This window comes from Salmo salar, chromosome ssa11 (genome assembly GCF_905237065.1).
Source record: "Salmo salar chromosome ssa11, Ssal_v3.1, whole genome shotgun sequence".
In the NCBI taxonomy this organism is placed as follows: Eukaryota; Metazoa; Chordata; class Actinopteri; order Salmoniformes; family Salmonidae; genus Salmo; species Salmo salar.
In genome coordinates this window covers 105,850,863-105,874,628 of record NC_059452.1, presented here as the reverse complement: position 1 = coordinate 105,874,628, position 23,766 = coordinate 105,850,863, and the positions used below count along the sequence as shown (strand labels likewise).

At 42.8% G+C, this 23,766-nt stretch overlaps 1 protein-coding gene across 2 annotated transcripts; it reads right to left on the bottom strand.

Moving 5' to 3' along the window:
• Positions 1-3,478: 3,478 nt before the first annotated feature.
• On the bottom strand, positions 3,479-18,490 carry cct8 (chaperonin containing TCP1, subunit 8 (theta)). 2 transcript variants are annotated; one of them, XM_045688815.1, is made up of 15 exons: positions 18,293-18,490; positions 16,227-16,317; positions 15,917-15,996; positions 15,430-15,579; positions 14,688-14,868; positions 12,479-12,540; positions 11,671-11,808; positions 11,231-11,409; positions 10,899-10,965; positions 9,283-9,370; positions 7,968-8,155; positions 7,684-7,848; positions 7,290-7,409; positions 4,910-5,047; positions 3,479-3,772 (listed from the first exon to the last, which is right to left on the bottom strand). In XM_045688815.1, the coding sequence occupies exons 1-14, from the start codon at positions 18,350-18,352 to the stop codon at positions 4,943-4,945; spliced, it is 1,674 nt and encodes a 557-aa protein (XP_045544771.1). In that variant the 5' UTR covers positions 18,353-18,490; the 3' UTR covers positions 3,479-3,772; positions 4,910-4,942.
• Between the last annotated feature and the right edge of the window lie 5,276 nt (positions 18,491-23,766).

The window sequence follows — 23,766 nt, the reverse complement described above, 5'->3', positions numbered from 1 at the left end:
TGCAACTGCACATGGGGACAAAGATCGTACTTTTTGGAGAAATGTCCTCTGGTCTGATGAAACAAAAATACAACTGTTTGGTCTTAATGACCATCGTTATATCTGGAGAGAAAAGGGGGAGGCTTGCAAGCTGAAGAATACCATGCCAACCATGAAGCACGGGGGTGGCAGCATCATGTTGTGGGGGTGCTTTACTGCAGGAGGGACTGGTGCACTTCACAAAATAGATGCTATCATGAAGCAGGAAAATTATGTGGATATATTGAAGCAACATCTCAAGACATCAATCAGGAAGTTAAAGCTTGGTCGCAAATGGGTCTTCCAAATGGACAATGACTCCAAGCATACTTCCAAAGTTGTGGCAAAGTCAAGGACAACAAGGTCAAGGTATTGGAGAGGCCATCACAAAGCCCTGACCTCAATCCTATAGAACATTTGTGGGCAGAACTGAAAAAGAAAAAAGCATGTGCGAGCAAGGAGGCCTACAAACCTGACTCAGTTACACCAGCTCTATCAGGAGGAATGGGACAAAATTCACCCAACTTATTGTGGGAAGCTTGTGGAAGGCTACCTGAAACATTTGACCCAAGTTAAACAATTTTAAGGCAATGCTACCAAATACTAATTGAGTGAATGTAAACTTCTGACCCACTGGGAATGTGATGAAAGAAATAAAAGCTGAAATAAATCACTCTCTACTATTATTCTGACATTTCACATTCTTAAAATAAAGTGAGGATCCTCACTGACCTAAAACAGGGAATATTTACCAGGATTAAATGTCAGGAATTGTGAAAACTGAGTTTAAGGTGTATGTAAACTTCCGACTGTATTCACACCCTTTATTCAGTACTTTGTTGAAGCACCTTTGGCAGCAATTACAGCATCGAGTATTCTTGGGTATGACGCTACAAGCTTGGCACACCTGTATTTGGGGAGTTTCTCCCATTCTTCTCTGCAGATCCTCTCAAACTCTGTCAGGTTGGATGGGGAGCGTCGCTGCACAGCTATTTTCAAGTCTCTCCAGAGATGTTCGATTGGCTACAAGTCTGAGCTCTGGCTGGGCCACTCAAGGACATTCAGAGACTTGTCCCGAAGCCACTCCTGCGTTGTCTTGGCTGTGTGCTCGGGGTTGTTGTCCTGTTGGAAGGTGAATGTTCGCACCAGTCTAATGTCCAGAGTGCTCTGCAGCATGTTTTCATCAAGGATCTCTGTACTTTACTCCGTTCATCTTTCCCTCGATCCTGACTTGTCTCCCAGTCCCTGCTGCTGAAAAACACCCCCACAGCATGATGCTGCCACCACCATGCTTCACCGTAGGGATGGTATTGGCCAGGTGATGAGCGGTGCCTGGTTTCCTCCAGACGTGACGCTTGGCATTCAAGCCAAAGAGTTCAATCTTGGTTTCATCAGACCAGAGAATCTTGTTTCTCATGGTCTGAGTCTTTCGGTGCCTTTTGTCAAACTCCAAGCGGGCTGTCATGTGCCTTTCACAGAGGAGTGGCTTCAGTCTGGCCACTCCACCATAAAGGCCTGATTGGTGGAGTGCTGCAGAGATGGTTGTCCTTCTGGGAAGGAGGAACTCTAGAGCTCTGTCAAAGTGACCATCGGGCTCTTGGTCACCGCCCTGATCAAGGTCCTTCTCCCCCCCGATTGCTCAGTTTGGCCAGGCGGCCAGCTCTAGAAAAAGTCGTGGTTCCAAACTACTTCAATTTAAGAATGATGGAGGCCACTGCGCTACTGGGGACCTTCAATGCAGCAGAAATGTTTTGGTACCCTTCCCCAGATCTGTGCCTCAACACAATCCTGTCTCGGAGCTCTATGGACAATTCCTTTGACCTCGTGGCTTGGTTGTTGCTTTGACATGCACTATCAACAGAGGGACCTTATTTTGACTGGTGTGTGCCTTTCCAAATCATGTCCAATCAATTGGATTTACCACAGGTGGACTCCAATCAAGTTGTCGAAACATCTCAAGGATGATCAATCAAAACAGGATGCACCTGAGGTCAATTTCAAGTCTCATAGCCAAATACTTATGTAAATAAAAGCTGTTTTTAATGTGCAAATTTTTCAAAGAAATCTGTTTTCACTGTCACTATGGGGTATCCTGTGTAGATTACTGAGGATGTTTTATTTAATCCATTTTAGAATAAGGCTGTAACGTAACAAAATGTGGACAAAGTGAAAGGGGTCTGAATACTTTCTGAAGGGACTGTAATATATGGAAATGTGAAGCGCAAATCTTTACTCCTAGGTGTTTGGCTTGCATGTATGACATGAGAGGTATTTATAATCCTCCGTCTCATCTTTCAAAATACGTTAAGAGTCCTCTTAATTTACATTTCCCCACAGACAAAATATTTGCAAAAGTAGCCCAATTAACTGGAGGGATTGGGGGCGGGAAACATCTCGTCGCGCGGTGCTCAAAATCAAAGCGTCGATCAGTCAAAACCCCTAGAGCTCTGACGGCATGTTACGGTACAGGCACTGCGTTCCAGTTTAGGCACTTAGTGTCCAAATCTGCAATGTAACCTGTGTGAGTGTTAAGGATTAAAGGCTCAGTCCAAAACTAGATTTTCCTGTGTTTATATTATTTCCAGATGGAGGTTGAAAAAAAAACAACAAAAAAAACACTGAAAATAACCTTTTAGTGTAAGAGCTGTTTGAAAGGATGGTCTGAAACTCTGACCTGTTTTGGTGGAATGGAGTTTTGGCCTGCTTGGTGTTTTCAATATTATGCCTGCAGCATACCACCCTGCATCCTACTACTACTGGCTTGCTTCTAAAGCTGAACATGGTTGGTCCTGGTCAGTCCCTGGACGGGAGACCAGATGCTGCTGGAAGTGGTATTGGAGGGCCAGTAGGAGGCACTCTTTCCTCAGGTCTAAAAAAAAATCTCAATGCCCCCAGGGCAGTGATTGGGTACATTTCCGAAAGACGGCACCCAACACAGGGCATGGACATTAAACCGGTGTCTCTGGTCACTAAAGATCTCATGACACTTATAAGAGTATGGGGTGTTCTGACTCTGAGGTGATTAAAGATCCCATGGTACTTATTGTTAGAGTAGGGGTGTTAACCCCGGTGTCCTGGCTAAAATCCCAATCTGTCCTTCATACCATCATGGTCACCTAATCATCCCCCTCTCCCCTTAACTATTCCCCAGATCATTGCTGTAAATGAGAATGTGTTCAGTCAACTTACCAGGTAGAATACAAAAAAAAAAAAATCAAGTCTATTAACCAATAAGAACATCCCAAACCTCTGCCAATTAGAGCTGGTTTTCAATGTTCCCCCTCCCCACTCAGAAAACCAGGAAGTCCTAGCAAAATCTTTGCTTGAGAAACTACATCTAACTAAGCATGTTTCTCTCTCTCTCTCTAACAGTAAGATACTTTGTTACCCAGAAAGGATTTGACAATGCAATAAAAACAGCTGCTTTGGAAATTAAATAAATTAATAAAATAAAAAACAATGACAGGAATGAAGTGCCTTTTATTTGAGTGGAGAACATAAAAAGCAATAGAGTGCCATCAATCAATCCATCCATGTCATCTCTCCTTCCATCGTACAGTAACCACGCAGGACGGTGGGTGCCTACACAACACGCCAAACGCTTTGGACTTTAAATAAAAACATAGAAAAAAAACAGGGTGGGTGGGGGGGGGGCATAGTGACGGGGGTTAGGTGGTCATCTTCAGTCATCTTCATCCCAGTCTTTCTTGCCTGTGGGGGCTTTGGGCCCGCCTGCCGGTTTGGCCATGATGATCTGAGGAACACAAACAGTCAGTCATTCCACCATTGTGAACATTCTGTTGTTGATCTGGGTTCTTGTGAACATGCAGCATGCATTCACACTGTGCCAGTTGCGAAGAGTAGCTGCTGCCTTGACAGGAACTAATGGGGATCCATAATAAACTCCAGGAAGAGTAGCTGCTGCCTTGGCAGGAACTAATGGGGATCCATAATAAACCCCAGGAAGAGTAGCTGCTGCCTTGGCAGGAACTAACGGGGATCCATAATAAACACCAGGAAGAGTAGCTGCTGCCTTGGCAGGAACTAATGCAGATCCATAATAAATACAACATCTACTACACAACACAAACATGGTTATATGACAGCAGTTGTTAGCGAGCCTTCGTCTAAAAAAAAAAAAAAAAATCAATGTTATGGTTATTGTCACACGTTATCTGTACAGTCTCATTAACATTATGTTATATTGAACACACGACTGTGAGAGTGAGTATTCATGCCATCCCCCCCATTAACGGTGCATAGCCAAAACACACAAACGTGACCGCAAGGCATCTGCAGGTTCCATGAAATTGAATTTTAAGACCGTTTTAATGAAAACTTGGAATGAAACTTAATATCAATTGAGGTCTGTGTTCACCACACATATATTCTTCTCCAGAAATGAACCCATGTTGGCAAGAAGTGGTATTTTGAGGGCTGTCTATTATCAAAGGCTATATAGCTCACAGCAAGACTCTCAGACTATGAGAAACAAGATTCCCTGGTCTGATCAAACCAAGATTCAACTCTTTGGCCTGAATACAAAGCGTCACGTCTGGAGGAAACCTGGCACCATCCCTATGGTGAAGCATGGTGGTGGCGGCAGCATCTTGAAAATGGCCTCCAGTATTATTTGATGTGACATTGTTTTTGCTGAGTGGCAACAATCAAGCAGCGACAACACACAGGAAACACTAGCCATCTCCGACACACCGCGGACCTTCAAACTGAATTTAAGACTTAAGGCCTTCTGATCAGATAAATGTATTTAAGACTAAGGAACAGCAGACACCCTGCGAGTGAGTTCCCCCCCCCCCCATGCCATTTGACCATCACACACAGTGAGTGTTTCCGTGCCCCCCCCCTCCGTCACACACAGCTCCTGTAGCACCTGTCAGTGCGTATTCTGTCCTGTTCAGGAAGGTTAGTGGTGTGTATCAAAGTGTTCAGGCTCGTCTCCCTCATCTTTGTCCCAGTGGCCTTGCTGTTTAGGAGCCCGGGGCCCACCTGCTGGCTTAGCCATGATAATCTACACACAAAACCCCCACCACCAAACAGATTAACACACATCTTGTACATTTCTACAGGATCCATGGTTGCTGATGAGAACTTGGGGAAAGAGAAGTGAAGACAACAATTAAAAAGATGAAAACATTTTTACTCTGGTTGACCTGCAATGAGAAGATGATTGTGTGTGTGTAGCTGGTCCACTAGGAGCACAGTGATAGTGGTAGGGACGTGTACGTTTCCCCCTTTCTAGACAAAATTGGATACTTATCTAGATGGGCTCGGATACGATACAGGAACTAAACTTTTAATTTGAAAAGACAGTTTGGTTAGAGGAACGAGTCGATGGGATTCGGGTCGATGGACGAACACATCCATTTTCCATTCTAAATTAAAATGTCCTGCAGGTGGAGATCATGAGACGACACGACTAAATATCATCTATGGTGTAAGTAGGAACTGGGTGGTTCGAGCTCTGAATGCTGATTGGCTGACAGCCATGGTATATTAGGTATGATAAAATATTTATTTGTACTGCTCTAACTACGTTGATAACCAGTTTAATAGCTATAAGGCACCTCGGGGGGGGTTGTGGTATATGGCCAATATACCACGGCTAAGGGCTGTGTCCAGGCACTCCTCGTTGTGTCGTGCGTAAGAACATCCCTTTGCCGTGGTATATTGGCCGTGTACCACACCTCAGGCCTTACTGCTTATTGAGGAGGCAGAGACTGGGCATCTACCAGCCCACTATTTGATGGTACAGATGTATACTTCGATCCCACCAATCTGAAATCAAAACACGTTTGAGGTAGTAATACATCAATGACATAGCACAACTTTGGAATTCACCCCCCCCACTGGTAGCTAGTTTATGTCTGTACCTGGTCTACTCGGAGCACGGTGATGGTAACTAGTTTATGCCTGTACCTGGTCTACTCGGAGCACGGTGATGGTAACTAGTTTATGCCTGTACCTGGTCTACTCGGAGCACGGTGATGGTAACTAGTTTATGCCTGTACCTGGTCTACTCGGAGCACGGTGATGGTAACTAGTTTATGCCTGTACCTGGTCTACTCGGAGCACGGTGATGGTAACTAGTTTATGTCTGTACCTGGTCTACTCGGAGCACGGTGATGGTAACTAGTTTATGTCTGTACCTGGTCTACTCGGAGCACGGTGATGGTAACTAGTTTATGTCTGTACCTGGTCTACTCGGAGCACGGTGATGGTAACTAGTTTATGTCTGTACCTGGTCTACTCAGAGCACGGTGATGGTAACTAGTTTATGTCTGTACCTGGTCTACTCGGAGCACGGTGATGGTAACTAGTTTATGTCTGTACCTGGTCTACTCGGAGCGCGGTGATGGTAACTAGTTTATGTCTGTACCTGGTCTACTCGGAGCACGGTGATGGTAACTAGTTTATGTCTGTACCTGGTCTACTCGGAGCACGGTGATGGTAACTAGTTTATGTCTGTACCTGGTCTACTCGGAGCACGGTGATGGTAACTAGTTTATGCCTGTACCTGGTCTACTCGGAGCACGGTGATGGTAACTAGTTTATGCCTGTACCTGGTCTACTCGGAGCACGGTGATGGTAACTAGTTTATGTCTGTACCTGGTCTACTCGGAGCGCGGTGATGGTAACTAGTTTATGCCTGTACCTGGTCTACTCGGAGCGCGGTGATGGTAACTAGTTTATGCCTGTACCTGGTCTACTCGGAGCACGGTGATGGTAACTAGTTTATGTCTGTACCTGGTCTACTCGGAGCACGGTGATGGTAACTAGTTTATGCCTGTACCTGGTCTACTCGGAGCACGGTGATGGTAACTAGTTTATGTCTGTACCTGGTCTACTCAGAGCACGGTGATGGTAACTAGTTTATGTCTGTACCTGGTCTACTCAGAGCACGGTGATGGTAACTAGTTTATGTCTGTACCTGGTCTACTCGGAGCGCGGTGATGGTAACTAGTTTATGTCTGTACCTGGTCTACTCGGAGCGCGGTGATGGTAACTAGTTTATGCCTGTACCTGGTCTACTCGGAGCACGGTGATGGTAACTAGTTTATGTCTGTACCTGGTCTACTCGGAGCGCGGTGATGGTAACTAGTTTATGTCTGTACCTGGTCTACTCGGAGCACGGTGATGGTAACTAGTTTATGTCTGTACCTGGTCTACTCGGAGCACGGTGATGGTAACTAGTTTATGTCTGTACCTGGTCTACTCGGAGCACGGTGATGGTAACTAGTTTATGTCTGTACCTGGTCTACTCGGAGCACGGTGATGGCAGCGTTGGTAGCTAGTTTGATGCCCCAGTGTTTGACCAGGAAAGGCTCCAGGATCCCAGCTTCAAGCATGTCCTTCAGAGCAGCACCCTCTCCCTGTGAACACGTACATGTCACACAATCCGTCAGCTTTGTAAGAAACAATTTTAAAAATAAAAACACACGTCATACGCTTCCATGGAAAAAAATAAATCAGAAACTTATTGTCTTAAGGTGCACTGGATTTAAATTGCCTGGCGTGCCAGTAGAGCTTCTTTGGAATACCTCTGCCAACCTGGTACACAGGGCAAACTAAATGAAGCGCACCATGTCACGTATAAAGGAAGAAAAAAACCAGGAAATGCAACAGGAAGGTACTTCTCACACACACCTCGATGTCAAAGCCCATGTTCTTGTTGCCCTCATGATGCACGGCGTACAATTTGGAGATGAGCTCGTTTCCCTTGATGCCAGAGTTCTCTGCCAACGCTCTGGGCACCGCCTCAAATGCCTCAGCAAACTTCTTAATGGCATACTGCTCCAGACCTGGACACGACTGGGGGGGGGGTCAGGCAAACTTCTTAATAACACACTGCACCAGACAGGGATTCATACTAGTTAGTGCGTTTAAACGACACATTCGTTAACACACACACACATGTCCGTGTTCCTTACCTCTCCGTATGAAGTGATCTGTCTGGCCAGTTCTATCTCCGTAGCTCCGGCACCCGGCACCAGTCTCTTGTCTCTGACCAGAACCTTGAAGGTGTTGACCCCGTCGTCGATGGCCCGCTCGATATCATCCATCCGGTTGTCAGTGGATCCTCTAATTACCAGGGTGGAGATGGCACCGTCCTCTTTCTCTGGAGGAGGAGAGGTGGAAAGAGAACAGACTATGAGATGGCACCGTCCTCTTTCTCTGAGGAGGAGGAGAGGTGGAAAGAGAACAGACTATGAGATGGCACCGTCCTCTTTCTCTGGGAAGGAGGAGTGGTGGAAAGAGAACAGACTATGAGATGGCACCGTCCTCTTTCTCTGGGAAGGAGGAGGAGAGGTGGAAAGAGAACGGACTATGAGATGGCACCGTCCTCTTTCTCTGAGGAGGAGGAGGAGAGGTGGAAAGAGAACAGACTATGAGATGGCACCGTCCTCTTTCTCTGAGGAGGAGAGGTGGAAAGAGAACAGACTATGAGATGGCACCGTCCTCTTTCTCTGGGAAGGAGGAGGAGAGGTGGAAAGAGAACAGACTATGAGATGGCACCGTCCTCTTTCTCTGAGGAGGAGGAGTGGTGGAAAGAGAACGGACTATGAGATGGCACCGTCCTCTTTCTCTGGGAAGGAGGAGGAGAGGTGGAAAGAGAACAGACTATGAGATGGCACCGTCCTCTTTCTCTGGGGAGGAGGAGGAGAGGTGGAAAGAGAACGGACTATGAGATGGCACCGTCCTCTTTCTCTGGGAAGGAGGAGAGGTGGAAAGAGAACGGACTATGAGATGGCACCGTCCTCTTTCTCTGGGGAGGAGTGGTGGAAAGAGAACGGACTATGAGATGGCACCGTCCTCTTTCTCTGAGGAGGAGTGGTGGAAAGAGAACGGACTATGAGATGGCACCGTCCTCTTTCTCTGGGGAGGAGGAGGAGAGGTGGAAAGAGAACAGACTATGAGATGGCACCGTCCTCTTTCTCTGGGGAGGAGTGGTGGAAAGAGAACGGACTATGAGATGGCACCGTCCTCTTTCTCTGGGGAGGAGGAGGAGAGGTGGAAAGAGAACAGACTATGAGATGGCACCGTCCTCTTTCTCTGGGAAGGAGGAGGAGAGGTGGAAAGAGAACAGACTATGAGATGGCACCGTCCTCTTTCTCTGAGGAGGAGGAGTGGTGGAAAGAGAACAGACTATGAGATGGCACCAATGTAGACTGTCTATAGTTGCCGAACAGAGAAATTTGTTTTTAAAAAACGAGAGACTTATAGTTGGGAAGTTTGTGTTCTCACCGTGTTTGAAGACCACCACCTGAGTGTCTCCCACCTCATCCAGGTAGACACTGTCACAGTGGCCCATCTCCTCTGGAGTAGGAGGGGTCTGGGGGGGGAAGAGGACAAAGGATTGGTCCGTTTCAGTTTCGACTTGGAGGTAGTACAAATGACATGAATTTATTTTACATATCGATTGTCTGGGGACAAGTTAACCTCCCCTTTTATGTTCAAAAGTCAGGACCATCATGCGTTTAGGGAAAGAGGATTCATTATTTTAATAATACATTATTTTTGTACATGTATTAAAATAAATTTGACCAATTATTTTAATACATTATTAGTATTAAACTAAGTTTGACCAATTCCAGTCCCCTTGCATATGGGTCCTCCACGGGATCATTTTTATGTTGGGACTGAAAAGCTCAATTCTGGTGACTTATAAAAAAAAACTCATTTAAATTTTTTAATAAAATAAATAAAGACTAAAATATAAATCTCCAAATGAGCCCAATAACAAACCTGAAGACAACCGATGCAGAACAGTGGCTATAAAATGGACAGAGGCTGAAGCAAGGGGTTTGTCCATCTGCATTTACCCCCATGGACACATGATTATTGTAGCATACAGTGAGGAAGAAACTACGCTACTGCACCTTTAAGAGCTGTTGCAAAGCTGCCCCTAAACCATGCTTGAAACTACAGCTGATGTTGTAAAACGACACAGTTGACTGGAGTAGAGAAATAAACTTGGTAGCGATTGGAAACTGGGACCCCCCCTGTTTTCATGGCACTTGTAACTTGAACCTCGAGTGTAATAGTTATCTTGCATAGAACACATAACAAGCCGACCAGGTAAAAAGGTAAACTAGTCTACTACGGGGGATATGATTTTGTTTAAACATTAAATGGTAAAAAAGAGTAGCAGTGGACAGTTCCATCCTGCGAATGACTTTAGCAGCAGCTACTGTAGGAGTCCACACCGCTGTCTGAGTTGAGAACCGTGGTGGTGGGCATTTTGGACTAATTGGGCACCCAGTAGCCTAGCGGTGCAGGGCCTAGCGGTGCAGGGCCTAGCGGTTGCCCAGCCGGTGCAGAGCGCCGGGCCCGGTAGCCTAGCAAGGCACTTGACCCTAAATGCTTCATTAAGTTGTTCTGGATAAGAGCATCTGTTAAATGACTCAATGGAAAATATTAAACTCCCGTCATGTCAACATAGTGTCAACAACAACCACACACGTCAGTTCAACTTACATTATATAACAGAAATGTATTTATTTGGAAATGTATTTATTAGGGAAAACATTTATTGGGAAATACATTTCTTAGAACAGACATGGTTCTGTATTAGGCTGTCATCACCTCAGAGTTAAATTGCTGCAAGATTAATAAAATGTACCAATACATTTCTATGTAGTTACCGACTGGTTCTGATCCACACCTACTTATTTTTTTCTTTCTGTAAAGGTATCTGTGACCAACAGATGTACATGTGTATTCCCAGTCGCATGATCTCCATAGATTAGAGCCTAACGAATATATTACAATTAACTGATCTCCTTATATATGAAGGAAAGCAACGATTGGGTACGAATACCGTCAGCACCCATACTACCCTGTCAGTAAAGGGAACTCACCAGTCTAGGTAGGGCCACAGCGCCAACAGTCTTACACAGTCTCCTCAGATCCCATTTAGAGTTCAGCCTGCAGGAGACAACGGGTTAGTAAACACACAGAGAGAGAGAGACGGGATCCTAAAGGACCAGCAGCTAATGTTTAGTAGATATAGAGCAGCAATAAGACCTACCAGCTACCACACGTAAACCCTCGACTAAAACCCTCACAACCAAGTTAATCTTAACTGACAAAGGAACTAGAGCAAACAGTCTTGGAATGTTGATTTTAGGCAGGAAGTGGTCTGATATTAAAAACCAGGTACGAGTGAGTGAGTGGCCCATCTCTCTCCTACCTGACGACCATGAGCTGGTACTTGTTGGCGTAGTGCAGTGCCATGTCCGCCACTTTGCCACCGGTCACCACTACGTTGGCGCCTGCCTCAGCGATGGACTTGACTTGGGCTTCCATCATATCCTCCTCTCCTTTACTGAAGTTAAGGAGCTCCTCCGCATTATTTATCAACACTGTACCCTGCAGAGGGAGGGAGAGTCATCATCATCATATCCTCTCCTTTAATGAAGTTAAGGAGCGAGCCAGAGGGGGGGGGAGGGAGCTAGAGGGAGGGAGAGTCATCATCATATCCTCTCCTTTAATGAAGTTAAGGAGCGAGCCAGAGGGGGGGGAGAGCATCATCATATCCTCTCCTTTAATGAAGTTAAGGAGCGAGCCAGAGGGGGGGGGAGGGAGCTAGAGGGGGGGGGGCTAGAGGGGTAAAGTTTATTTCCATCCTACCTTGGTTTCTGTGACCATGCAGTCGAAGGGGCAGGAGAAGACTGCGATCTTGGCGTCTTTGATTGACGTGACATCTCCCTCCGTCTCCTTCTTGAACACCATCCCATGGAGCACTGAGGACGAAGTCAGTCCACAGCCCTGCAGACACACCAGAGAGCAGTGTAACAAACCCCCAACCATACCAAGTCTAGCGGGTTACAGACCCACAACACCAGGGGTCACATTAAGGCTGATAAAATGCATAAGTAATATCTTGCTGTGTTTTGCAAACGCGCATCTAAAATAGCGTTGTAATTTCTGCTTCTAAACTCCAGTGACAAATCACCAATGGGCATTCTATCAGACAGCTGGCTGCTGTTTAGCTTCCTTCTCTCTGGTGAAATCCTAGATTAACTTCAAGCAAAACATAAATGACCACGCAATCGTTTTTTTGCAAGAAGATATTTACTTGTGGCTGCTAGCTAAATAGTGTTGCACTACGTCATCTGATACATTTTTTTTTTAAAAGGTATTTTCTGCCCAATGTGTTGCACTGATGTATTTTCTAAAGCAAAAGAGCTATAGCAGCACATCCCTGATCGTTCTACTGAAGCAACAAAAAAATGAATTAAAATAAACACTTGACTTCAATATAAAATTTAGCTTGAAATGGTTTAAACACTTTTTTTGGTCTGCATTTAGAAAATTCTGATTTCTAGCTTGACACGAGACAGATTAGACCAATCAAAAAAATATTAAAATACACAGATTGACAAAAGCAACACACAGGCAGACAGATCGAGATATCAGTGTAATTAAGGACACTCACCAGGATCTTGCAAACTCTGACATTGTCCACACTGAAGTTACCAGACTCAGGGAAGATGGAGACTAGAAAGACAAAATTACCATAAGAATAAATATCAACATCCTATTTATTTGATACATTGGCTGTGCCTAAAAACGTTACCGGCCATCTAAATCCTTGTTTTCTTCATTCCTATCAAAGCCAATTGCAGTGATGCAAACTGGTTAGGGCCTGGGGTGATAAAATAATTGCACGGAAACACAAAAGAAAATGTCTGTAAAGTGATTGAAAATAGGCACATTTTCAGAGTGTGCTGCACAAAAACCTCTGACATCCACACCACACGTCCGTGGCAAATTCAAGGAGATTTGTAATAGTTCCTATTATGTAATTGTTACTGGTCGCCACCAGATGGCAGTATATTGCCACAACCTCATCGGGGGAAAAAGCAACAGTATTCATCACTACTGTACAAGTTCAACTCAATAATATGTTGTTTCACTAGTTCTTTAATATCAATACATGAATGGTAACTTAACTCAGTACTGATGTTGTAATTTTAGTAGTGAGGAGCAGAGTTTTGGGACACCACCTACTGGTGAACACAAATCTCCCTGTCACATTACTACACAATTCCAGCTTAAATGAGAGTTTTTAATTGGACATTACTACTTAATAGCAACGAAAAAGGTTCTTGCTTCCGACTGGCAGCTTTAGTTAGTGTCGCCTGTCGGGAGAAGGGCTGTGTGAAAAAAACAGCATGTGAATGGTCACCAGAACCGGGCTCCAGTGTGCCACAGCGGCCTAAGGCACTGCATCTCAGTGCTAGAGGCGTCACTACAGACCCTGGTTCGATTCTAGGCTGTATCACAGCCGGCCGTGATTGTGAGTCCCATAGGGCGGCGCATAATTGGCCCAGCATCATCCGGGTTAGGCCGTCATTGTAAATAAGAATTTGTTCTTGACTGACTTGCCTAGTTAAATAAAGGTTAAATAAAATACTTTGACCTGACTAGCTCAATCCCGGTCCTGGAGGGCCGAAACACTTCAGTTTTTATTTTTATTTTATTCTACCTGTTAGTTAACTACACTGACCTGGTGTCCCAGGTCTGAGTCAGCCCCGACTAGAAGGAGAGGATGACAACCAAAAGTGTTTTGGCCAGGACTGACATTAACCACCCCTGTTGTAGGCTAAATCCTAAATAAATAATTGATAAATTCTCTACCGATTTGTCCATTGCTGTGTTCAAATACTCATTAACCACACTATATGACGTTATTAGTCATAGTATGGATATAGTTAGTACGCCAAAGGTCGTATTAAATTCACCAAAATACGAAGAGGACACCATTTCCCATAATGCAATTATTCAGAAAACGGACATGGCTTCACAACATTTTCAGATTTGAAGAAAATGTTGTAATAAAATAACTTTTCAAATAAGTTACACGTCAGGTTGGTTGACAATTTGTTAGCTAAGCTGTCCTTACGAACCGCATACCATTACAGCAGTATGTACCGGTATGTTAGCTAGTTACCTCGTTAGTTGGCTACTAATACATCGAACTTGCCAGTATATTAACTACCTGCTATCTAACTAACAACTCAAATGTGTATTGACATCATTCTTAGCTAAGTGGTATAGCCGCTGTGCTTTTCAATGGATACTCTTTATTCTGGCCATTTACTCCAGATTTCAGAGCGCTCTCGCGCACTGTTGAACACGGCCGGTGTCAGTAAACGCCGGCAAAAAAAAGCTAAATTACCAGCAGCATAGTTAGCAGAGCCGGTGTTGCTAGGGAGAGTAAAATGGTCAGAGTGAGGCGATTTCTTATTTGTGTCTGGATGTAGCTAGCAAGTTATCCAACGTTAGCCAGTTAGCTTGGGTGCTGGACTGCTGCTGAACGGTCAGATTAACACTACTCCTCAGCCAGAGCGTCCAGTGAACGCTCTGAAACGCTCCGAGAGCAAAACATTCTGGACTTACAAAAAAAACGCCCAGAGCACACTCTGGCACCGCAGATTGAATTTACAAACACACCCGAAATTGTCAAAATGTTTAGCTAGTTATTTGTTACGCTAACAAGCTAGCAAGAAGCTAAGCGCTAGTACACGCAACTGAAACGATACCATTCGATTACAGTATACTAAAACTAGTATATACACTCATTAAGTATGTAGTGTACAGTATGTTAGTACAGGAATTCGAACACAGCTCATGTCTCTCACCGCAGGCCTGAGCGATGAGGTTAGCCAGGAAGTCTTCGTTGCCGTACTGTTTAGACATGACAGCTGGGCGGATCATAGCGGTGGCTTCCTCTACATCGTGAAGGTTCTTGGCCGACGCGCACACGCACTCTGGGAGGAGCTCCAGACTCTTCTTCATCGCTAGCTCATAGCCCTCAATCACCTAGGAGATGCACAGGGTGTGTCAGGAAAGTCCTTGTCAAACAGGTACATACAGACATATCACATACAGGTTTCCTTGTCCATTTGTGGTGAACTTTGCCGTTTATTTATAAAGTTTAACCATCCAATTAAAAACCGATCTACCGGAGTGTAAGTCTCACCATGGCGATAAGTTGGCACATGAGAATTACTAGAATATAGCCAATAGTAGTTCATTATTCAATTCTATCCATGCAGGATTTCACAGGCTACCTGAGACGTGAAACAGATAGGTTGGAAGGATACATGCTGTTGACAATTTATGAAATGTGCAATTGGTTTAAATGGGTAATGGAAACACTTCAACCACTACATTTGTATTGGACACCGTAGGGTTTTTTGCTAAAAAGTGTTATTTTTAAATATATATATATATTTTTTTTTTTAGGATTGACGTCATTATGTCCAGCTGTTTTTAAATCAACACAAGATATTTAAATGGAAACGCATCCTAGCAGGCAATTGTCACCTCTATTTTCTATACAAACTTTGTAATGGAAACGGAAACACAGCTAGTGTGTACCTCTGACACAGAAAGCCCCATTCGTAGCAGCTCCTCAGCCAGCTCCAGCAGTGCTCCAGCGAACACCAGGACAAAGTTGGTCCCGTCCCCCACCTCCTGCTCCTGCATGTGGGACGCCATCACCACCATCTTGGCTGCTGGGTGCTGCACCTGGAGGAAGAACAACACAGGGAACAGTTACATTACGAAGCCCGACGACCATTGTCTTAGGAAGGTTTATGACTATTCATCTAACTCCAGTCCATAAGAACTACTGGGTGAGCAGATTGACCTCCAGCTCTGAGGATGGTAGCAGCATCGTTGGTCCATTGTCTTAGGAAGGTTTATGACTATTCATCTAACTCCAGTCCATAAGAACTACTGGGTGAGCAGATTGACCTCCAGCTCTCTGAGGATGGTAGCAGCATCGTTGGTCCATTGTCTTAGGAAGGTTTATGACTATTCATCTAACTCCAGTCCATAAGAACTACTGGGTGAGCAGACTCACCTCCAGCTCTCTGAGGATGGTAGCAGCATCGTTGGTCACAAACAGCTTCTCCAGGTGGTTGATCACCATCTTGTTCATACCTGAAGATTAAAACAGAAAAAGAAGAACGTCAAGAAAACAATATCTCATTTAGGACAGAGTTGACACTAACAGAGAGACATTGGGTCCTTAAACGCTGACTAGACAGGGCGTGGTCCCGTGTGGCTCAGTTGATAGAGCATGGTGTTTGCTAGACAGCCAAGTCTTACCGTCACGTCCATTGGAGGTGTGTGGACAGACACACACACAGACAGACACACAGAGGTCTCACCGTTAGGTCCATAGGCAGTGCGTGTAGTCTGAGCCAGTTCCTTACAGGCTTGAATGTTCCTGAACACGGCTTCCTCCAGACCAGAGTAGTGCTGGGGGATGACCAAGCAAAAACACAAACGGTAGTCAGTACATTTCCCCCCCCACTCTTACACACATTAAAAATACCACAACTTTTGGCATTACTTCCTATGCCCAGTAACAAAAAGCATGAAACATTTATGCACTCACTACTGTAAGTGCCTCTGGATAACAGAGTCTAAATGACTCATGTAATGTACAATGCTTACGCTACGATACAAATACACAGTACAGAAAATAACTTATTTCCAAAACACGGATAGTGAAAGACTGGATTTGACTGAAGAAAAAAAAAACATTTGTACTAGTTCTGCATATTAGTTAGCAAACTGAGGATTTAACTTTCCAATGGAACAATACCAGAGGCAAAAAAAAAAACAGTATCTATGGATACATCTGAATTTGACATTTCTGATTGTTAGTTTATTATTGTATCCATGTAAAACAAGCTGACGCATAAATGAGTTTAAAACCTGCAGTTCTTTGAGGCAATGCCTTATTAGGCACTAATCTGACCAGCAGCGCTGCTAATCTGTGATGCTTCCCAGAATATTTTCTATCCTGTATTTAATTAATAACTAGGCCAGAAGATACGAACCATACCCTTAAGCTTGTTTACACTGAGCTGCAATGTGGTCTGAACCCAAATCATGGATACATTAAGACACTGTGCAGCATGCCGCAATACGGGGTCGGGAAAACGTACAGATACGCCACTGTACCTTTATCCACACGGCTCCATCCAGACGATTGAAATGCTGCATGTTTCCAGGAAAACTGCCCTTTTCGCCATGCTAACTAGCAGTAGACACGTTGAACACTGGAATAGGCTAGACTGGAATAGGCTAGACTGGAATAGGCTAGACTGGAATAGGCTAGACTGGAATAGGCTTGATGCTCCCCGTTCCAAAATGGCTTGGGTGGCTATTGCTACATGGGATGCAAAGGGCCGTTTTACGGGGGGAAAAAAATAGCAGTAATTCAATCTTCTCGGTGTACCAGTGTTGCTAATGGTACAATTTGAACTACAGTGGCATATCCCATCCCTGCACTGAGGTACGGTGACATTGCATCTTAATGTAATCATGAACCCAGTGCAGCTCAGTGTAAGATCGGTATCTTCTGGAAACTAGCTGGCTACTAATCCCATTCCCTAACGTTTAACAAGGAGGCTATTAATGTTAGCTGGCTGAGGAGATTAACCATTGCAGGGGGCAACTAATAAGTAGAGCTAAACCCCACCTATTTCCACAATTTATCCTGTTAAAAATCTTGTTTTAACCTTAACCCCACTGCTAACATTATGCCTAACCTTAAGAACAAAACACTTATTTTGTGTTTTCATACATATTTAGGATAACCCATTTAGATTTTGTGGTGGTGGTAACTAATTTAAGTGACAACGTCCTCATCTTAGCTCTACTACAGTAGCTACCAACTACGCAGTGACAAGATAATAGTAGCTAGCTAGTAGATGGGGACATAAAGTCGACAGTAGCCGAACTACTTTTCTTAAAACTATTATTATTATTATTATTATTATTATGGTCATCTAAAATATAAAAATCAACAAGACAGACGAGTATGAAGTTAGGTCATCTTTGTATGAATGAATGACAACATGGGAAGCTAGTTAGCTAACCGTTAGCTATGCTACCTGAATCATTGCCGTTGACTAGCCCGTTAAGATGCTGAGGCTAACTAGCTAGCTAGCTCATCATAGCAACCAACCACATGTTGGCAATGCGTAAACGCATTTTTACCCCCTCATCCATCCACTAAATACATAGAAAAGCTTTCCACGACAAAACACAACTGAGACATTTTAAGCAATTTCCAAAGCGAGATGAAAAGTACCTTAGTTTGATGCAAAAAAAGTGAGGGGGAAAAATATTTCAAGGCCTAACGGCTTTCTAGAACTCTCCACATGACTTGACAGTCACACTACTACCACTCTTTTTACTTTAGGTTTTGTGTTAATCTTACCTTTGCGCCATCTTTCAACATTTGGGCGAAGCCCGGTGCTTTCGGTACGTGCATAGCCATTTTTTATATTTTTATAAATGTTGTTTAGCAGCCCCTGTATCCAAGATTTGGTAGCGGCAGCGTGGAGTTCGGTAGATGCACAAAGCCAGAAGAGAGACCGGGAGGAGCTCTGTTAAAAAGGCGTTCACAACTACGGAGGGATGCAGAGGACATACATTACATTTGTCGTTTTCGAATTAATAAAAAAAAAAAGTGTCTCCAGTGAACTCAACATGGGGGGGGGGGAACTGCTCTCTCTGACTCTCATTGTTAATACAGACGGGGCCATACATGTTTTAACAACTATTGTGTTATGGATACAATCTGTAGTTTTCCAGTAAGCTAATTTTCCTTTTTTTTTTTTTTTAAACTATAGATGGACGGATGAAACAAAATCAAATCAAAGTGTATTGGTCGCGTGTAGTTTAGCAGATGTTATATTGCAGCTAGTTAGCTCCTATCAAGTACACAAAACATTAAACATAAAAAAATAAATTAAAAAAAATACAAATACTAATTAAAGACATCAAGAAAAATCGGAACAAATCTAATTAACAACCAAAATAGCACTGTAACAGTAATCCAAATGCAAATTATACCTATGTACACCGGATTAATTTACATAAGATATACTAAGAATGATATGTACAGCAGTAGATATACTAAGAAAGATATGTACATCTGTAGATATACTAAGAATGATATGTACAGCAGTAGATATACTAAGAATGATATGTACAGCAGTAGATATACTAAGAAAGATATGTACATCTGTAGATATACTAAGAATGATATGTACAGCAGTAGATATACTAAGAATGATATGTACAGCAGTAGATATACTAAGAATGATATGTACAGCAGTAGATATACTAAGAATGATATGTACAGCAGTAGATATACTAAGAATGATATGTACAGCAGTAGATATACTAAGAATGATATGTACATCTGTAGATATACTAAGAATGATATGTACAGCAGTAGATATACTAAGAATGATATGTACAGCAGTAGATATGAGCTATGTCAATAATCCAGTATATAAATAAATATGTGGTGTGTATAAACAGTGTAACTAAAATGCAGTAGTAGAAGTACTCGAATGAGCTCTACAGCATTTAAATACACAGCGTGAAACAGGAAGTGTCCAGTGTTTTACAGGTAAAATTTCACAACTCTTAGTAGAAAACTCAAAACAGATAATCAAAAAACATATTTTTTTTCCCCCCCAAACTTTTCAATTGACTAAGTACAACACACAAAAATCACACAGTAACTTTTTCACCAAATATAAATCAGTGTTTTATCTAGAAATACCTTTCATATAAAGTAATTGCCTTTCACAATGCAATGCTCACAATACGTTTTATATGATTCTCTTCTCATTTGTTTAAATACATTTGACCATCAGTTAATCCAACTGCGCTTAAAGATGAATCACTTAACCGTTTGGTTAACCTATAGATTTTAACTGGTTTGTCTACTATATATGGATTTTAGCGAACTACAGTAATAAAAAGGTGTGTTTGTAAAGTATTAGCATCTAAATGACATGTTTATTTATTTATTTCACCTTTATTTAACCAGGTAGGCAAGTTGAGAACAAGTTCTCATTTATGTATGATGCATGATAACCATACATAATGACTAGTGGTTATTGCTAATTGATTTCACATAGTGGTAACCACAATTGGTCACCAGATAAAAGGGGGTGTGTGAACACTTGCAATTTCTCGAAATTTGAGGCAAAAAAAAAAAAAAAGCAGGGAGGAAAATATTTTTGCGGCCTAGCGCCGTTCTAGAACTCTCCACTCTCCATGACTTGACACAGTGTGTGAACACTTGCAATTTATTTCAACATGTAGCAGGATAGACAGCAAGGGAGAGGAAGAAATGTATACTACATCTAAAGTCAATCTTAGTTAGCTGGCTAAAGTTATACTACATCTAAAGTCAATCTTAGTTAGCTGGCTAAAGTTATACTGCATGTAAAGTCAATCTTAGTTAGCTGGCTAAAGTTCTACTGCATCTAAAGTCAATCTTAGTTAGCTGGCTAAAGTTATCCTGCATCTAAAGTCAATCTTAGTTAGCTGGCTGAAGTTATACTGCATCTAAAGTCAATCTTAGCTGGCTAAAGTTATATTGCATCTAAAGTCAATCTTAGCTGGCTAAAGTTATACTGCATCTAAAGTCAATCTTAGCTGGCTAAAGCTATACTGCATCTAAAGTCAATCTTAGCTGGCTAAAGCTATATTGCATCTAAAGTCAATCTTAGTTAGCTGGCTAAAGTTATACTGCATGTAAAGTCAATCTTAGTTAGCTGGCTAAAGTTATACTGCATCTAAAGTCAATCTTAGTTAGCTGGCTGAAGTTATACTGCATCTAAAGTCAATCTAAGTTAGCTGGCTAAAGTTATACTGCATCTAAAGTCAATCTAAGTTAGCTGGCTAAAGTTATACTGCATCTAAAGTCAATCTTAGCTGGCTAAAGCTATACTGCATCTAAAGTCAATCTTAGTTAGCTGGCTAAAGTTATACTGCATCTAAAGTCAATCTTAGCTGGCTAAAGTTATACTGCATCTAAAGTCAATCTTAGCTGGCTAAAGCTATACTGCATCTAAAGTCAATCTTAGCTGGCTAAAGTTATATTGCATCTAAAGTCAATCTTAGTTAGCTGGCTAAAGTTATATTGCATCTAAAGTCAATCTTAGTTAGCTGGCTAAAGTTATACTGCATCTAAAGTCAATCTTAGCTGGCTAAAGTTATACTGCATCTAAAGTCAATCTTAGTTAGCTGGCTAAAGTTATATTGCATCTAAAGTCAATCTTAGTTAGCTGGCTAAAGTTATACTGCATCTAAAGTCAATCTTAGCTGGCTAAAGTTATACTGCATCTAAAGTCAATCTTAGTTAGCTGGCTAAAGTTATACTGCATCTAAAGTCAATCTTAGCTGGCTAAAGTTATACTGCATCTAAAGTCAATGAATTTACTATTTGTGACACACTCAGGTTCCAAACTCCGTTTTTAGACCAGACTGACTTTTTGACCAAAATTATCCTATTTACACTTTGTAATCAATTTTGACACTAGAACATGTTTCTGACTCATATTTTCACATCGGCCGTTTTCAAAGGGATTAGTTGTCTTTGTTTTCATTGTTACTCCATCGTTGCATGTACTCTGCACAAAGTGGCTGCTTTTTTTACATAGAGATCCTTTAAAAGGGTTACTTTGGGATGTTGGCAATAAGGTAATTTATTTACTTCCCCAGTGTCAGATGAACACGTGGATATCATTTGTATTTCTCTGTGTCCAGTATGAAGGAAGTTCGAGCTATTTTTGCAAGCCAATGCTAACTAGCGTTAGCGTAATGACTGGAAGTCTATGGGTATCTGCTGGCATGCTAGTAGATAACCCATAGACATCCAGCTAGCTAGTTAGGGTAGCTATCTAGCTAACGTGTCATCAGCTATGCTAGAAATGATAGTGATGATGATTATCAAAATATACATAAACATCGGTCTATGGTCTAGCTACCAGTATACTCACCACCACATATTCCACATGATAGGTAGTTCTAGAAAGGCTGGTCAAGACCAGGTACGTGCTGTACGGGGAACAGAGGTAGACAGGCTGGTTAAGACCAGGTACGTGCTGTATGGGGAACAGAGGTAGTTCTAGACAGGCTGGTTAAGACCAGGTACGTGCTGTATGGGGAACAAAGGTAGTTGTAGACAGGCTGGTTAAGACCAGGTACGTGCTGTATGGGGAATAGAGGTAGTTGTAGACAGGCTGGTTAAGACCTGGTACGTGCTGTATGGGGAATAGAGGTAGTTGTAGACAGGCTGGTTAAGACCAGGTACGTGCTGTATGGGGAACAGAGGTAGACAGGCTGGTTAAGACCAGGTACGTGCTGTATGGGGAATAGAGGTAGACAGGCTGGTTAAGACCAGGTACGTGCTGTATGGGGAACACGTAACTTTTGTAAATATAACACACTGTTATTGTTCTAATCACTAGGAAGTTTACATACACCTTAGCCAAATACATTTAAAAACTCAGTTTTTCACAATTCCTGACATTTAATCCTAGTAAAACTTCCCTGTCTTAAGTCAGGTAGGATCACCACTTTATTTTAAGAATGTGAAGTGTCAGAATGATAGTAGAGAGAATGATTTTTCCCCCAGCTTTTATTTATTTCGTCACATTCCCAGTGGGTCAGAAGTTTACATACACTCAATTAGCATTTGGTAGTATTGCCTTTAAATTGTTTAACTTTGGTCAAACGTTTCTGGTAGCCTTCCACAACCTTCCCACAATAAGTTGGGTGAATTATGTCCCATTCCTCCTGACAGAGCTGGTGTAACTGAGTCAGGTTTGTAGGCCTACTTGCTCGCACACTTTCAGTTCTACCCACAAATTTTCTATGGGATTGAGGTCAGGGCTTTGTGATGGCCACTCCAATACCTTGACTTTGTTGTCCTTAAGCCATTTTGCCACAACTTTGGAAGTATGCTTGGGGATAATGTCCATTTGGAAGACCCATTTGTGACCAAGCTTTAACTTCCTGACTGATGTCTTGAGATGTTGCTTCAATATATCCACATAATTTCCCTTCCTCATGATGTCATCTATTTTGTGAAGTGCACCAGTCCCTCCTGCAGCAAAGCACCCCTACAACATGATGCTGCCAGCCCTGTGCTTCACGGTTGGGATGGTGTTCTTCGGCTTGCAAGCCTCCCCCTTTTTCCTCCAAACATAACGATGGTCATTATGGCCAAACAGTTCTATTTTTGTTTCATTAGACCAGAGGACATTTCTCCAAAATGTACAATCTTTGTCTCCATGTGCAGTTGCATACCGTAGTCTGACTTTTTATGGCGGTTTTGGAGCAGTGGCTTCTTCCTTGCTGAGCGGCCTTTCAGGTTATGTCGATATAGGACTCGTTTTACTGTGGATATAGATACTTTTGTATCTGTTTCCTCCAGCATCTTCACCTGGTCCTTTGCTGTTGTTCTGTGAATTATTTGCACTTTTCGCACCAAAGTAAGTTTATCTCTAGGAGACAGAACGCGTCTCCTTCCTGAGCGGTATAACGGCTGCGTGGTCCCATGGTGTTTATACTTGCACACTATTGTTTGTACAGAAGAACGTGGAACCTTCAGGTGTTTGGAAATTGCTCCCAAGGATTAACCAGACTTGTGGAGGTCTACAATTTCTTTTCTGAGGTCTTGGCTGATTTCTTTTGATTTTCCCATGATGTCAAGCAAAGAGGCACTGAGTTTGAAGGTAGGCCTTGAAATACATCCACAGGTACACCTCCAATTGACTCAAATTATGTGAATTAGCCTATCACTGTATCACAATTCCTGTGGGTCATAAATGTACATACACTAAGTTGACTGTGCCTTTAAACAGCTTGGAAAATTCCAGA

What these genes read in the sequence shown, in the direction of transcription:
- cct8 (XM_045688815.1), bottom strand. Translation starts at nt 18,352, where the DNA reads ATGGCTATGCACGTACCGAAAGCACCGGGCTTCGCCCAAATGTTGAAA. An exon ending in CCATCCTCAGAGAGCTGGAG is followed by an intron (nt 15,580 to 15,916) that starts GTGAGTCTGCTC and finishes TTCTTCCTCCAG; the next exon opens with GTGCAGCACCCAGCAGCCAA. An exon ending in TCAGAGTTTGCAAGATCCTG is followed by an intron (nt 11,809 to 12,478) that starts GTGAGTGTCCTT and finishes GTGTGTCTGCAG; the next exon opens with GGCTGTGGACTGACTTCGTC.